General features: G+C 32.4%; 1 protein-coding gene across 10 annotated transcripts in view; it reads right to left on the bottom strand.

The window, feature by feature from the left end:
* LOC106679133 (small conductance calcium-activated potassium channel) overlaps window positions 1-15,433 on the bottom strand; it is a gene marked incomplete at its 3' end in the record, with an annotated part of 993,499 nt that overhangs the window by 14,206 nt on the left and 963,860 nt on the right. For all 10 annotated transcript variants that reach the window (XM_067049033.1, XM_067049025.1, XM_067049039.1 and 7 more), the window contains 2 exon segments: window positions 5,006-5,110; window positions 7,240-7,556. In XM_067049033.1, the coding sequence (XP_066905134.1) occupies window positions 5,006-5,110; window positions 7,240-7,556 (422 nt within the window).

Here is a 15,433-nt window from a genome sequence, read left to right as displayed (position 1 = left end):
TAAAAATCTCACCACAATTTATTTATATTTTTTCAAAATTTCTATCCTGTTGTTTAATTTTTAAAATAGTCAATTTAAAAAGTCTCAATACTGAACATTCAGACACTAGGAGTAATTTTATATTTCATAGGCTATTTGTTAAATTTAACCTTCACTTTATCTTAAATTCATTATTGAATTTATATTACTTTTTTTTATTAAATTTATATTTTTTATAATTTATTAATTTTTAAAATTCATTTATGAATCCATATATATTCAAAAAATTAAAAGTTTTCTAAAATGATTTAAACTCTCTGAATTGCTCAAAAAGTTTTTAAAAAGGAAACACAATAAAGGTTTTGAAACATTTTTAGATCTATTGAATGCTTTTTTTTATATGAAAAAATGACCCAATATAATGTATTTCAGTAAAGAAAAAATTGCCTATATCAACACCTGATTGTATGAAGACTAATATTAACGTTAAAGAATCATTTCGGATTGGAGAAGAGGTATTTAAGTAAGCACCACAGTGAATCCCACAAATAAACCTAGAATGTATTGATAACTATTACTAATTTTGTACTATGGATCTATCGGCAACCCTATGCTGACAAGAAATAAAAAAATAAAAATAAAATGTTTCATATATAATGGAGGAGAAATATGATGGGCATAGATGGAATCCATGAGGAACATCTTTTCGAGAACTGTATTTATATCACAATAAACTAAGGCAGGCCATTTAAAACGATAATTTGTGACTCATAGAATCATATTACACAACTCTATGAGTGGTCGATAGTTCATTATCGGCCATTTTTTCAAATTTAACATGCATGCACTTTATGAGTGAGAAAAGTAAATTTAAATTATTAAATTTCTTCTATACACCTTTCAAGTCAAGAGCTAAATTAAAAATGAAAACATTGAATTATAACATGACTTTTCACTAGAAATATATTCCAATGCATAAAAAAAACATTGCACTTTTTAAATTTTAACAATTATTTATAATTTTATGTTTTTGCATGTGTTTAGTGCAGTGCGTTCTTACCTAGTTTAAGGTGTAGTGAAGCGTGGTAATCAGTGTTAACATGAAATATGATATTTCTAAATGGAGGAATAAAGTGGAATTGACTTTTGGAGTGAAAAATTAAATGATTAAAAATTTATTCACGATAAATTTAGACAACTTTTCTTTTTTAAAATTTATAGTAATTTTATCAATTGGTGATTTCCTTCAGATTAAAATAAATAATTACATGGGAAACTAGATTGAGTTATGAAAACAAAACACAGATACATAAAGTTTTATCAAGGATACATAGTTATATTCAATTGGGTCGTTCCATATGAAATGTCAGTTCTCAAAATAAAGGTTACTTAGAAAAACAACTTCATGAAATCAAAATATTTATCCTGATTTTCACCAATGTGTTATCAAATTTTCAATCTCAGAACTAAAAAATTCAGGGTTTTGTGAAGAAAAAATGTTTTTGATCTGAGAAGCATTTTCAAAAATTTTACCTTTACAGAAGAAGCTGCCCAAATTTCTGTACAGATGAGAATCTGTTGGAAATAAGTCTGGCAAATAAGGTGAGTGTGAAAGGACTTCATATCACAGCTTGTTTAGTTTCTTCACTACCTGTCGGGAAACATGACGTTCATTGGCGTTGTCGTGTAGTAGTACAGGTCCCTTCCGATTAACCAATGAGGGTTGTTTTTTGACAAGCTTTTGATGCATAATGTCAATATCACTGTAGTACGATATGGATATGATGGTTTGACCTTTGGTTATAAGGTCTAAAAAAAAAGTCTCATAACGCCTTAGCAGCTGCTGCTCATTGAATACCCATGAGATACCCATAGATCTACCTTTTTTACTTTATCAATCATCTTAAAGTGTCGATACACTTATATTCAGTTGTGCTGCAAGTCCTTTAGCTGGTTTTTAGGGTTTTCTTCCATAGTAAGCCTAAGTTCATTGCCGTCAATTGATGGTGGAGGTCTTCCTCTAGGTTGATTATCCAAATCTGTTTCACCGGCCAATATATTTCAAACCACTAGTGAATGGATTGATTATTATAACATCCTTCCCCGAATGGCGAGCTAATTTTTCTTGCAGCTTGGGCTGACAATTGTCCAAGTTTAAACTCATAAAAAATCACGTGTTTCTTTGGCAATATTTGACGGCATATTAAATAATGTGCAATCAATTAGAAAGACAATAAATATTATCAAAAAAGAGAGGATTAGTAATGACTCATTATAGTCTGAAAGCATAACCATAGTAATCATTAAAAGTTCATTAACCTCACTTTTAATTTTTGTAATAATAAAAACAGACATTTTACATGAAATGACCCAAGACTATAAAGGTTTTTCTTCTTTCTATAGTCGATATACTGTAAGTAACATTTCATTGCAATATTTTAATTTTTAAAAAATTAGAAATTTTTGAAAAATGTAATAAAAAAATAAATTAAATAGGTGATATATTGCTAATTTTTAGGAAATACTTTTTTAAATCTATAATTTGCATTTAATTACAAAAATTCAGCATGACCTATTTCATGATGACTTGACATTCTGTTAAAGGATTGCAAAAAAGCATATGTACTATTTCATAAAATTCAATGAAACATAATTGTTTATCATTCATTAGGATAAACTTAATTTATATAAAAGAGGAATAAAAAAATGTTTTTCTTAGTTGTTTTAATAATGTAGAAAAAATTAATAATAGACTTCATATAAAGAATAGTGCTTTATAAAAATTTCTGTAATTAACATAACGGAAACAGGTCAGTCTTTAATTCTTGATATTGGAAACAAGTCAGTCTTTCATTCTTGGTATTTAATACATGTTTTTCATCAAAAATTAAAAATTTTGCAACACTATCCTCATCACACCATTTTCTAATGGTTAAATATGTTAGTGCTCCCCATATCCTAACAAGACATACCGAAGAAATATAAGAAATTAACTTATTAATAACATTATTGAAAAAAAAAATCATAAAATGCCCAAAATTTCTCTTCCATTTTAGTGATTTCTAATTAGAAAAATGAAAAAAAAAAATTTTTTCAAAGAAAAATATCTTTTCAAATTGGCAACCATATTTCGAAGAGGCTGCATGCTTCTGAAATTATCAGTCAAATGATATGGAATAATGAAAATGAAGAAGAAAGAAAAAAAAATAGTGCATTTTACAGTATGTATTAGTAGAAGGTTTGGCTTTCCTTTAGGGAAAAAGTGGGAAAGGATTGGAAAAGTGGGAAACAATCTAAATGTAATTAATTTATTTTTTTTTTAATTTGTATTTAAATAGGCCAAATAATACGTGAATGTTTACAGAGGACCCTGCAGTCATTTATAACTAAAATACAAGGAATTTTCAACTGACATTTAACAGGCTAGGAGGCAGTACACACGATTTAGTTGTACACAACATCCAATTACAATTGGTTTTATATAAATTTTTTTTCCTGGATCATATATGCCTGGGAATACAAAAAACGCATGAATTATGGCCCATAATCTAAATTAATCTAACATTTAACCTATATAATAATGTATGAAAAAAAACAACAAAAAAAAACAAAAAAACTAAGGGTTGTATGAAATCAAAACTAGGTGAAGTTATCGGTAAATGTGTATGCACAAATGTAGATTTGGGGTAGTTGCTAAAACACACGCACACACACACAACATGCACTACCCTACGTGTGGAACTGCGCAATTTCATGCATTACACACTCACTACTCATGCTACACGTTTTATTTGTTTTTTTGTTTCTCCTAAAAGCAATACTGCTCTAACTTGTTTTGGAAGTTAGGTGTAAACCATTTATTTTAAAAGACATAATTTTTCACTATCATTCAAAGGATTAGTTATAAGATTTTAATACACTATAATATGTTTTAATTAATATTTTAATATGATTTTTACATTTTCTTTTATAATTTATCATAATTTTAATTTTTTAATAAAATTATTTTATTTTTGAATAAAAGTTTTGAAATTTTATAGTTTTAATAGTCCATTTCTTTTTCAAGATGGGTCAGAAAGGAGTGCCTAAATTAAGAAAGTAATATTTAATTAACCATTATCTCGATATCTATTTATTTTTTACAATTTAAACTGGGAGTTAGAACATAGTTTTATCTTTTAAAAGAATCTAAAAAAGTGAATTGTGCAAAATTCTAAATAATATTTTCATACATATTTTAGTAAAAAGGGCTACTCTTTGGTGTATGACAACCTCATAATATCCCTTTTACTTTATTTATTTATTCATTTTTTAAATTTATATCAGTGATTTATAATATATTTTAAAAATCTTGACTTTTTAATCTCCGATTAAATATGTAGCACAAAATATATATAAAAGAAAAATTATTTTTCTAATTTTTTGTTTAAAACACATAAGTATATAACTAACAACAAATCTTGTGGAAGTCAAGAAGGGATGCCCAAAGTTATTTTGGGGCAAATAATGAAAAATATTTAATGAAATTTAAAATTAGGTTGAATTGGATATTGGACTCAGTAAATTTGTAGTTCTTTTTTAATGATTATTACATTTTAAAATTAATCAGATATTTTGTCTAATATTTAACAAAAAATCAGAATGATATTTACTATTATTGAATTTACTAAAAAATTAATAGGAAAAAGTAAATTTAAATGGCCTATATAAAAAAATAAAAATTATTTTTATTTTGGTACTACACTATTAATACCGGTATCATGGATATATTAAAATGTAAACTTGTTGGCATTCCATGCTTTGATTTATTTTAATAATCCATTAATTTTTTATTTCAATACAAAGATTGAGCGTTCTTATTTTAACCACAAAAACATTTAATCCCTAATGTTATTATCTTTTAAATGGAACATAGGTGCAATATTTCAAAGTTCCATTAGCTCTTCATATTTTCTATTTATTAAAAAAATAAAATAAATAGATGGCATTGGTTATAATTAGGTATCAATAGATATATTTGGAATACCTTTCACATTGCCTTAATGTCCAGCTTGCGATGATCCACAGGGAGACCATGAAAACCAGGAGGACTGTGCCTGGGCAAATTGTCATTAATGTCTTGAGCACAAATCTAAAAGAATAAATAAAAATCATTATATGAAGGTGGTGATGATTAAATTTATTATAATAATTAATTATAGGTTCACTAATAAACACATTAATTATATAATCAATTATCTTTTTTTGACATAATTAGTGGTAAGAGTGAATCAAGTTTGGAAACATTTTAGGTATCAGGTACTAGAAAGGCCTGGTGAGCAGAGACTATAAAGGGGAAGAAGTGGTTTATTATATGAGGATATGGAGGTGTCGACATGGGTTATTCTATTGCACCCTGTGCCGCTAATGGAAAACAATTCTCTGGTAGATTAGCTAGACTGATGGAGTAGGATTAAGGAAAACAAGTTTTACAACAGTGATTTTTGATCAGCTGAAATCAGTTAAACACTAAATTGGAAATTGAACGGTGTGCAACCCAAACTATTTCCAGACTTATAGTCTAAAGGATCAAAATAAATTTGAAAATCAGATTGCATAAATGTTCATTATGAGTCAATTTTATTGCCCATTTACCTCTTCAAACATTTCAGCATTGCCATATACCTCTTCAAACATTTCAGCTAACAACCTAACATCAGGATAGATAATCAATAAAATAGATCTAAAGATAAACTCTCACAAAAATATGTGGGCCAGATCCTCCCACAGACTACTGGTTACGAACCACTGTTCTACAATTCTATTCACATCAGACATCATACTCTGAGGTCTCACAAGTCCAGAAAAATGAGTTCTATGATAAGCTATATAGTGGTTTTCAAAGTGGGTACCCCTGTGATACACCAAGTCTATGCCAGGGGTAATGCAAACAAAGACACATTCTCATACAGGAATACACTCCAAACAATAAAATAAAAATTGACAGCAAATATACAGTCTATTCCAGCTTTTACTTTGCATTGTTTTTTCACATTTTTTAACATATTCAACGTTCTAAGGATAATTGCGGCGACATTTTTATTTATATTTTTAGCTTCATATAAGTTTCGCGAAATTATTTCAGCTGATAGTGAGTAGCGTGGTGAAAAAGTTTGGTAACCGCTAGGATTGATAAATTATTTCATCTGTTTCTAATAATTCAGTATAAGAAAAAATCTTTCTTTGACAAATGAATGTATCTGAAGGGAAGGTAGTTAGGGGTTATAACTGAATCAGTTGTGTAAAATTTGTCACTGCTACAATTATTTACATTTTTATTTCTCCTTTATATTTATTTGAAACCCATTCTTGTTAATTATTTATTTTCTATTTTATTATTAATTTTTTAAAATATTCCTTTAAGGAACAGAGTCCCGCCAGCTGATTGATTGTGTTTGGTTGTTAGGCTGCTAAGAGGCTTCCTCTAAGGCTTAGAGGAAGCAATATAATGGAGGGGATAAGCTAGCAGGAATAGTGAAGCCAAAAATGTGGCACTTGATTTATCCATAGGCGTGGTAGAGGAGTAGGGAAGAGCACAAGCCAATCACTGGCTGCCTTCTGTTTTAGTTCAGATTAAAATGGCGAAAATTCCTATTAACCTTAACGTAAACCTTAGCCCCAAGGGTGTGATGATTTTGGCTTCACTTTTGTTTTTAAGGAGAGTCAAGCTTTGCCACCTCCCCGTTAGGCTGTTCTCTAATAATTTCTGATTATTGTATTTAATTGCTCACGACCTGCACTGTTTTCGGAATGTTGAATTTTTTCACGATTCTTCTTTCATTGACAATGCATTTATAAATATTTTCATACAATCCACGTCTAAAAAAAACTAAAAAGTTTCATAACATTTTAGAAATATCGTTGGTTGTAGAACTACCGATATCGGAAACGTTGACTGGTTAGTATATTAATGGGGATCTAACGTCCTTATATACTCTTAATAGAGCAAGAAGGGTTTCAACCTATTTTACTGGTTACGAACCTATTCTATAGGCTTCCAATCTACTCTAGCCTGAGTGGGAACATACGAGATTTATCCAGTTTGTCTCCTTATAAATATGAATGTGCCTAAGCTGTTTTCGATTCGAAACTGCTGAAGTACGATTCCAAAACGGTTTCAATCTGTTAGTTATTAGTAGTGACTTGGGAGTGTAGAGGCTTCGATTTGGAATCTTCCTTTAAAAATCATATAGTATTTGTTAATGAAGATAAAATATTTACCTGGTATTAAAATTAATCCTGTTGAGAGCACCTATACTCCTTGAAGAAGCGTCAGTGAAGAGCTTACTGTGAAGGAGCATTACCCTGCATATGAGATAGAGCCTGAGGAACATGGGGAGGGACAGGGCCACGTCGTAGGGTACCCACTGGCGGCCGACCTCCCCGCCCTTGTTGGCCAGCTTGGTCGTCCAGAGGAAGTAGTACTCGCCGGGTATCGGATGGACCGCACAGATCGCCAGCTCTGCTCCGATCTGGGCCATCCTCTGCCAAGTCATCGCTATCCTCCAATCGTCTGCGCAGTTATCGATCATGAACAGCTGTAACAGTCGTAAATAATCATTAGAACAAGATAGAAGATTCGACAAACAGTTGGATTAGAGATATTTAGTAAGTATGGTTTTTATATCTTAACCATCAGTACACCAAAACTTAACATTAGTAACCATTTTCGGTTGCTGATTTGAAGCATTGAGGGCCATAAGTAGGAAAAGCACGATGGTCTACGCCCTCACTGAGGGAGCTTCCTCAGTGTGTGAACTGAACTCCCTGAGTTTCAAGCATACGGATGGTCTACTCTGTGACCTGGAGCTCAGTCAAAAGAGAAAAATAAGTATCAGAAAGATAGCTAAAAGATAAAAATTGAGACTGTCAAGTTCAAATATAACAAGAAAGTAAAGTAAGGAAATTTGGTGACTGTGGTATACGTATTGTTCTTCATGATGAAACAACTACCAACTCCTGTAATGTTCTCACATGAGACAAACGAAGTCTCAAATGGGAAGCAATATAAACACACACAATACACTTCATTATGTAGATTCGGACACAGATTATGACTAGAGATACTTTTTATTTAATTTTTTTATTTTATCGAACCTCATCCAAACAAAGCGTTAACGGACTTGCCTTCATAGGGATTTTTTCTTGTATTGAAATCTTTAATTTTATAGTTTAGGAACCCCTGTTCGTCGGAATACTTTATTTTTAAAATGTTAAGGCATTGCTCTGTATGTATCTGTTTATGTATGTATATGTATTAATTTTTTTAACTATAGTATCCTAGAAATTGTAATCGTGAGATGGAGGATGAATGCATTTCCTCTAAGTATGTGTTTCATGTACTTCACCTCTGAGGTCTAGAAGTTACATAAGATTCGAACCCCCATATTGCAGATAATAGGTAAGACACAAGAGTTGAAGTTGTCTTGTCATAGCCTACGTGATCTGGATCTAAGGAGTACCGCATTGCAGCTTCTTTTCACGAACCTAACTGTTCCAGGGTAAACAACTTTTTTCACTGCTTCCCATATCCGTTACTACGGCTGTATAGCTTCGCTTATATAGGTCACGGATATAGAAGGAAAATCTAAAAAAAAGAGATAATTATTCTGCATTGCCCTCTTTTCGTTTAAAAGTCGAAAAAGAAGAAAAAATAAGAAAGAAATCGGTCGAATGCAATGTATTACATCAGCGATCGCTTCTTTCAAAGCCATAAGAGAGTTCTTGTAGAAGCAGCTGACTTGGATAAGTTTCTTATAAAGTTTATAACAACATTGGCTTCAAACACGCAAACCTATTACCGGCCAATTCATATTGAACCTTATTTTTGCATAGATCAGGTTTTATTGACTGGAAATCATACTATATTTTTTTTTCAAATTTTTATTTATTTATATAAAATGCAACAAAATCAAACCATATCAGCTTTTCCTAAGAGAATAAGTGAAATTGTTCAGTCACAAGAGCTCGGGGGAAAAAAATAAGTTACTTCATCCCAACGTCTTATAACTTTAATGGAAACTATATAAAGCAAAGAGCCACAAATGATGACTGTCAATAATTGTAATGAGAAATAAAAAATGGTGGCTGTTTCAAAATGTTAAAACAAATTAATTTTCTTTCGGAGCTCCATGTAATAAAACCTAATAGAACGTCATTTGAAGTAAAGCAAATTAACATAAAATATGAGCCAGCTATTCCCGTTCAATAGATTCTGAGATATATGTTTTCACAAACCAAAAGTATTTTCCTAACAATGAAAAATCAATATTTTCCGAATTTATTTATTTGGGGAAATATAATGGAAACTAGTAATTCTACGAACAACTTACAGATGTCTATTAGCTCTCCAATTGAACAGTAGCAGGAGAATGGATAGCAATTCCCATGATATTCACAATAATAAATTCGGAAAATGTTAATTTTTCATTGTTAGGAAAAAATCTTTTGGTTTATGAAAAAATATATCTCGGAAACTATTAGAGGTACAGATGGAACCAACAGAGAGAACTAATTGCAAAGTGATTCCATATTGCTTTGTAATTAATTACATTGGTTAGAATATAACATTTCTTCTTAGATCGTTTGATTGAATATAGCATTTCCCGGCCTTGATCTTAAATATAGCATTGTTCCAAACTACATAAATATGAATTTTTTTTTGGAATCTTAATAATTGTTTTACTGTAAAAACAATTTTTTTCTTCAAAATCGAGGTTGAAATAATTTTTGTTTATTTCAGTTTTTAGTCTTATTTTTTAGATATGAGTATTAAGCGAGGATACGTTTGTAGCGACAGCGCTATCTCCTTGTCTACTGCAACTACTGGAGCCACCAAAACCGTTACGATCCGGGATGACGAACCTAGCTGCCACCACGTGAACTACGCACAGACATCATACATTGATAAATACATATTTCTTGTAAATACTTTGATTGTACAAATTAATAACCATGCTATAGGTTATTAGTATTCTTAAATGTATCATTAGGATCAATAAAAGTTACAATATCATCTACTGATACACTAAAAGCAAACATCTTACGCGTTACATCTTTCGTTTAATATCCTAGAGAGTTGACTAAGCAGAAATTGAAAGCGTATTTCTACTTCAGGCAATTCCCTTTCTTAAGAAGCAGTGAGTAATATTATACATAGTGAGTCAGTTCATACTTGTGCTATCATTAGAAATGCTGTCGAGGTGGATGTGTTAGATTGATAATGTTATGTTCTCTTGACCAGAAGGCCTCTACAATTCGTATTTAAGGTAAGGTAGTTGATTAGCAGGTTAATAGATAGGATGAGACTTAGAGGTGATAGCCGAAATTTCTCTAAAGATTGTAACCTCGTCCTACAGGGTAATATTCCTGTAGGTACGAAGGAGAAATGCAAGACCCGAAGGTAACCGGTCGCTGGGGCTTGCAGGAAGGTAATTTCGTTCTACCGGGTACTAATCCTATTGATACGAAGGGGTATGTAAGCCCTGAGGGTTGTCAGGCGCCGGATCCTACGAGAGGATAAGAGGTTGAGGAAGGAGAAGAAATCCTGAGAAGGTAGAGAAATATAAGACAATATACATTTCATAAAATAAAGTACTAGAATGTACTGATCCACTGTGTAAATTGTTATCTTCTACCTTTAAAGGTGTTTCTCGGGAAGCGAGATTTCACACAGAGATCCGACAATGTTGGTCGAGTCCACTCTCTGGGCTACCAAACGCCATAGAGAAGTACTGACGTGTAAGACGTTAGCTTTCACTGGATCAGCAGATTCTATTGGAATCTTTATTAATTCAAATGATATATTTATATATATTACAATATCTTATATAGTTTTTACATGTTATAATGGATAGTACAAATATTAATATACGGCGCCTGCTTGTTACCAGAAGCAGTTCCCGTGCTAGCTGGTAGGCCGCGCCATGCCGGACCATAGCGGTTTAGGCGACTGTAGTACTCATGGCATAGACCAGTAGGTAGTGGTGTCAATATATTGCCTTTTATTTCATTCTGCTTCCTCTGGATTCCTTCTTCCTAAACCTCGTTTCCTTTCATAAGAACATATGGCTCGTATCCGTCGGACTTAAATTCCCTGTCCCTGCAGCATCAAACCATACAGAACGAAGTTTCCATCCTTCAAGGACTTACGGCTACGTACCAGTAAGACTCAACCTGTCCATTCATCTCCTACCTAACCTGAATGAACAGGTCTTCTAGTATAGAGTATCTCACATATCCAATTAGTCAGAATCATCTAACATCTAACACAACCACCTCGACACTTCGATTCAAACAAGGTTAGATAATCTTTACAGGTATTAATATTACAAATTTAAATATAAAATTGATTCTTTGCAGGTGTTTTATTCACTTTATTGGTTTTTACCGCAGAATTTTGCACATTTTGGATTTTTCTACTGCAAGAAAATCCGGCCTCTAGTTGTAGTGCTACCCGGCTTTTGATGAATGTGTGAAGACTTCATTTTGGTGTTTTAATTTTTGTTTTTTAAGTAACCTTGTATTATCCCACCATTTTGATATAATAATCAACCTTTCCTAGTTGACCCATAGGACGAATCAAAGACTGGCGCATAGAGATACGTGACTTTATGAAAGACCCTCATCAACTATTCCGGTCTGGTGTGCTTTGAAAAAAGATTGGCTAATTATAAAATTGCTGAGGCTCCTCATATAGGAGTCCCTTTGATCCTTTGTCCCTACAACAGTAGCCCATTTCCTCCAACTGGGTCACCTTCTCCTCAAAAACCAATTCATTATTATTTTTTTTCTTCACATATCATGAAAATTAAAATTATTTCCAAAGCAACTATTCACAAGACGAGACTTGAAAATGCAATCATGAACTCGACGAGGCGAAGTTGGAGGGGATTCGATTTTACTTGAAGTAATTCGTTTTTTGAGTTAACGAATTTTCCTCAATAATCTTGTTTCGTGAGGGTTTCATTTCACATATCGTATGCTCAAAACAAGGTTGCCATATATCGCCTTCCATTAATGCATTTATTAAACAAATTCGTAAAATATAGAAAGAGGTGATAAAGAACTTTTTTCAACATAAGACCTCAGAAATATTCAAAGAAGATTGTTTTATTTATATTTTTAATTTGGTGCTAAATTTAAAAACATAACATAGGGCCAAAAATAGCAAAAGTTGGTTATTTTAAAATAACGGTGGGAAAATTCAATAAAATTGAATAAAGGACCATTAATTGAATTAACTTTCTGTTTGACAAAAGATGTAATGGAATGAATATTTACTTAAAAACAGAAGATAAAATTAATACGAAAGATTGAATATGTTACATATTATATAACGATGTAACATGGTTGAGTCTGTTATTAGGACTACTAAATGGATAATGACGTAAACACAACATACCAGCTGAGGTCGTCACCATTTTGTTTGTTGTCGTGTTAGGTTAGTTGCTCATATTTTGTGTCTTGATTGTGTTAGTCTTTTTTCGGATGTTTTTAAAACTAATAAAGCAATGGATAACAATAATAATAATTCTTAAAAAATTTTCTTTTGAGGTTAATGACTTCCAATATAATGAACTTTCTTTATTAAAATTATCACCACATGGTACAACGTTTCGGGACCACTGTCCCATATTCATGCACCTTAAACCTCATAATTTCTTCTAAAGAAATCATGTCACAATTTGCGAATCTTCTTATAAATAATAATAAGGTAATGAGAGTTGTCAATTAGCTCATCTCGTTTCTCTTCCTTACAAGTTAGATCAAGAAGGCACTCAGTAGCCGTACTTTTACACAACTTCCACTTTTCACTCTTCACTAGTTCTTTTCCAAAATGGTGACTATAAAATGTTGCAGATGATGAAGATATAATTCAATGATTTTAGTTACATTTCAACAATAATCAAGAAGATGACTGAACGCAGGACCCTTCACGGGTTGTATTGGTACAGGTTTTTAGAAAATGTTATTAAAAAAAGTAATTATGCGTCGAATGAAAACCTCTACCTTTTCTGAACTTCGTTAATTAAATAAAAATGAACATGGGATAGTTGGTGACGGAGGGATTATTGGAAACTGACCTCAAATTAAACAAAGCCAGTCTGTAATGTGGGGAGGGGGGGAGCCGGACCGATCGATCTCCAATTTCTCTTCCGTTTTATCGAAAGTTGAGAACATGGCGTTGGAGGAAGAGGGTACTGACAGCCGGGGGAAGTTTATCGTTGGAGGAAGTTGTTTGTAATTTCAACCTTGTCCTTATCTCTGCCATTCACCGCCAGCATACAGCCCGTCGTTCCACCTCCCGTTAAGATAACTCGTATCGTTCCACAATAAATCCCGTAATAACTTTTAAAAAGTTCATTCCGTCTCAATTTTCTACCTCTAGGACATTGGTTCGACAGTTAGAAATGGATGCTGAGTGAGAGCGTTCGGCATCCCTTCCTCATTGAATTGATTTATTCACCCAAATTACTATGCTTTACGAACCTTGTCCAATCATTACTCGTATAGTAATTGTAGCTAAATACATATGTTTAATCATATAAATGTTTAAATAAATAGTTTGAATGTTGGTCTATCAAACAAAGATCAATAAAAACGTAAAACTCCCTTAGGATATGCAAACCCTTTTTACAATCTTTTTTATAGCCTGAACTGGTATATTGGCACTTCGACTTTCAATAAATATTCCTATAAAAGTATCTGATAAAACATTTCAAATTGATTATTATTTCCAGATGTGGAGTAACCCTTTGACCATTGCTTGCTCTAACGTTCAAACCACTTCACTCAGTTTTCATTAACACTCCCTCTTCTACAACAGCTTCCTATCTCCACTTTCATATGGCTCAACTCCAACGTGACAATATAGTCAATCCATTCTCACGATCAAACATATTCTTAAAAAATGTCCTCACTGCCAACAATAAACAGTATAGATCTGAACCCAAATTTATCTGAAGCTCTCAAAGATGAGGAAGCAAAGCATTAGTGTTCAATTTTTTAAAAGCGCATCTAAATTGTAGATTTTTTCAATTTTAATTTTTATTTATTTGAATCATGTGTGTGTGTGGCTTATTATAGGTTCATAATTATAACGTTCTATAGGCGTTGATGACCAACTTATTTAGCTGGTATAGAGAGTAGTCGGAGTTGTAGAAGTATACTCTAGGAGACATATATATAGTAGCCTGAAGATAGTAGTTGAATATAGTGTGTCATAGAGTCTGTATCTTCTCCCCTCATTTAAATAAAGAATATCTCACACCACTTTGAGGTCGCATTTCTTTAATTATGGATTGAGCGTATTTGTTGATGTAAGATTAATATAATGGTTCCTATTCATCCCTCTATTCTCAGTCCGCTGGTGTTCCTCAAGGTAGTATCCTTGGTCCCATCCTCTACACCGTCTATACAGCTGACATTCCAACCAATCCTAACATTATCCTCACCACGTATGCCGATGACACATGTGTGCTCGCTGTTAATAATAACCCATTAATTGTATCCCAAAATCTCCAATCCCATATCACAGCCCTCGAAGAATGGTGTCGTAATTGGTGGATTAAGATAAATTCCAACAAATCCCATCAAATCACCTTTACCCTTCGTCGTAAACCTACTGACTGCCCTACAGTTTCATTTAATGATGTTACTCTTACCCCTATCGAACAGATCCGCTACCTTGGACTACATTTGGACAAACGATTAACCTGGAATACTCACATAGGAAACTACACGTCGATTTCGACTATTACAGCCCTTACTAGACAAACGGTCTAAACTTCCAACACATTACAAAAGACTGATCTACATGACTGTAATAAGGCCAATATGAACATATGGAGTTGAGCTTTGGGGCTCCACTCAACCTTTGAATTCCTCTCATATTCAATTCTTAAAATCCAAAATTCTCAAAAATAAATTCATACATAAAAGACCTTAATGTTCCCTATGTAACCGATCTAACCCGAACCAGGTATCACTCCTTCCATTATAAACTCCCTAACCACTCAAATCCTCTAGTTTCTAACCTTGCATCCTCATCCATTCCTGACAATCCTCCGAGGCACCTGAAAAAAAGATGGCCACGAGACCAGCTAATGTAAAATGTCATTAGAGTGCTACCAATGGATAGTTTCTCTACATGCCTATGACACTCCAATTTAACTTAGATCAGATTTACTAAATGTATTATAATGTACAATTGTAAACAGCAATAAATAAATATTAAAAAAAATATTTATTTTAAAGGAAAAACTCTAAGTACTTCTTACTTAATTTTTTCCCCAAATTTTGGATGATATATAGAAAAACATTCGTATTTTCTACCTTTCAAAGGATTCGTCTCGATAGAAAGTACCAGGTCATTCAAAAAGTCCTGTCGTTTTTTTGGGGGAAATTATAAATA

Source organism: Halyomorpha halys, unplaced genomic scaffold (assembly GCF_000696795.3).
Source record: "Halyomorpha halys isolate HHAL.00 unplaced genomic scaffold, Hhal_1.1 Scaffold178.1, whole genome shotgun sequence".
NCBI classification, from domain to species: Eukaryota; Metazoa; Arthropoda; class Insecta; order Hemiptera; family Pentatomidae; genus Halyomorpha; species Halyomorpha halys.
The sequence above is the reverse complement of the archived record's forward strand: the minus strand, read 5'-3'. Positions and strand labels throughout refer to the sequence as shown.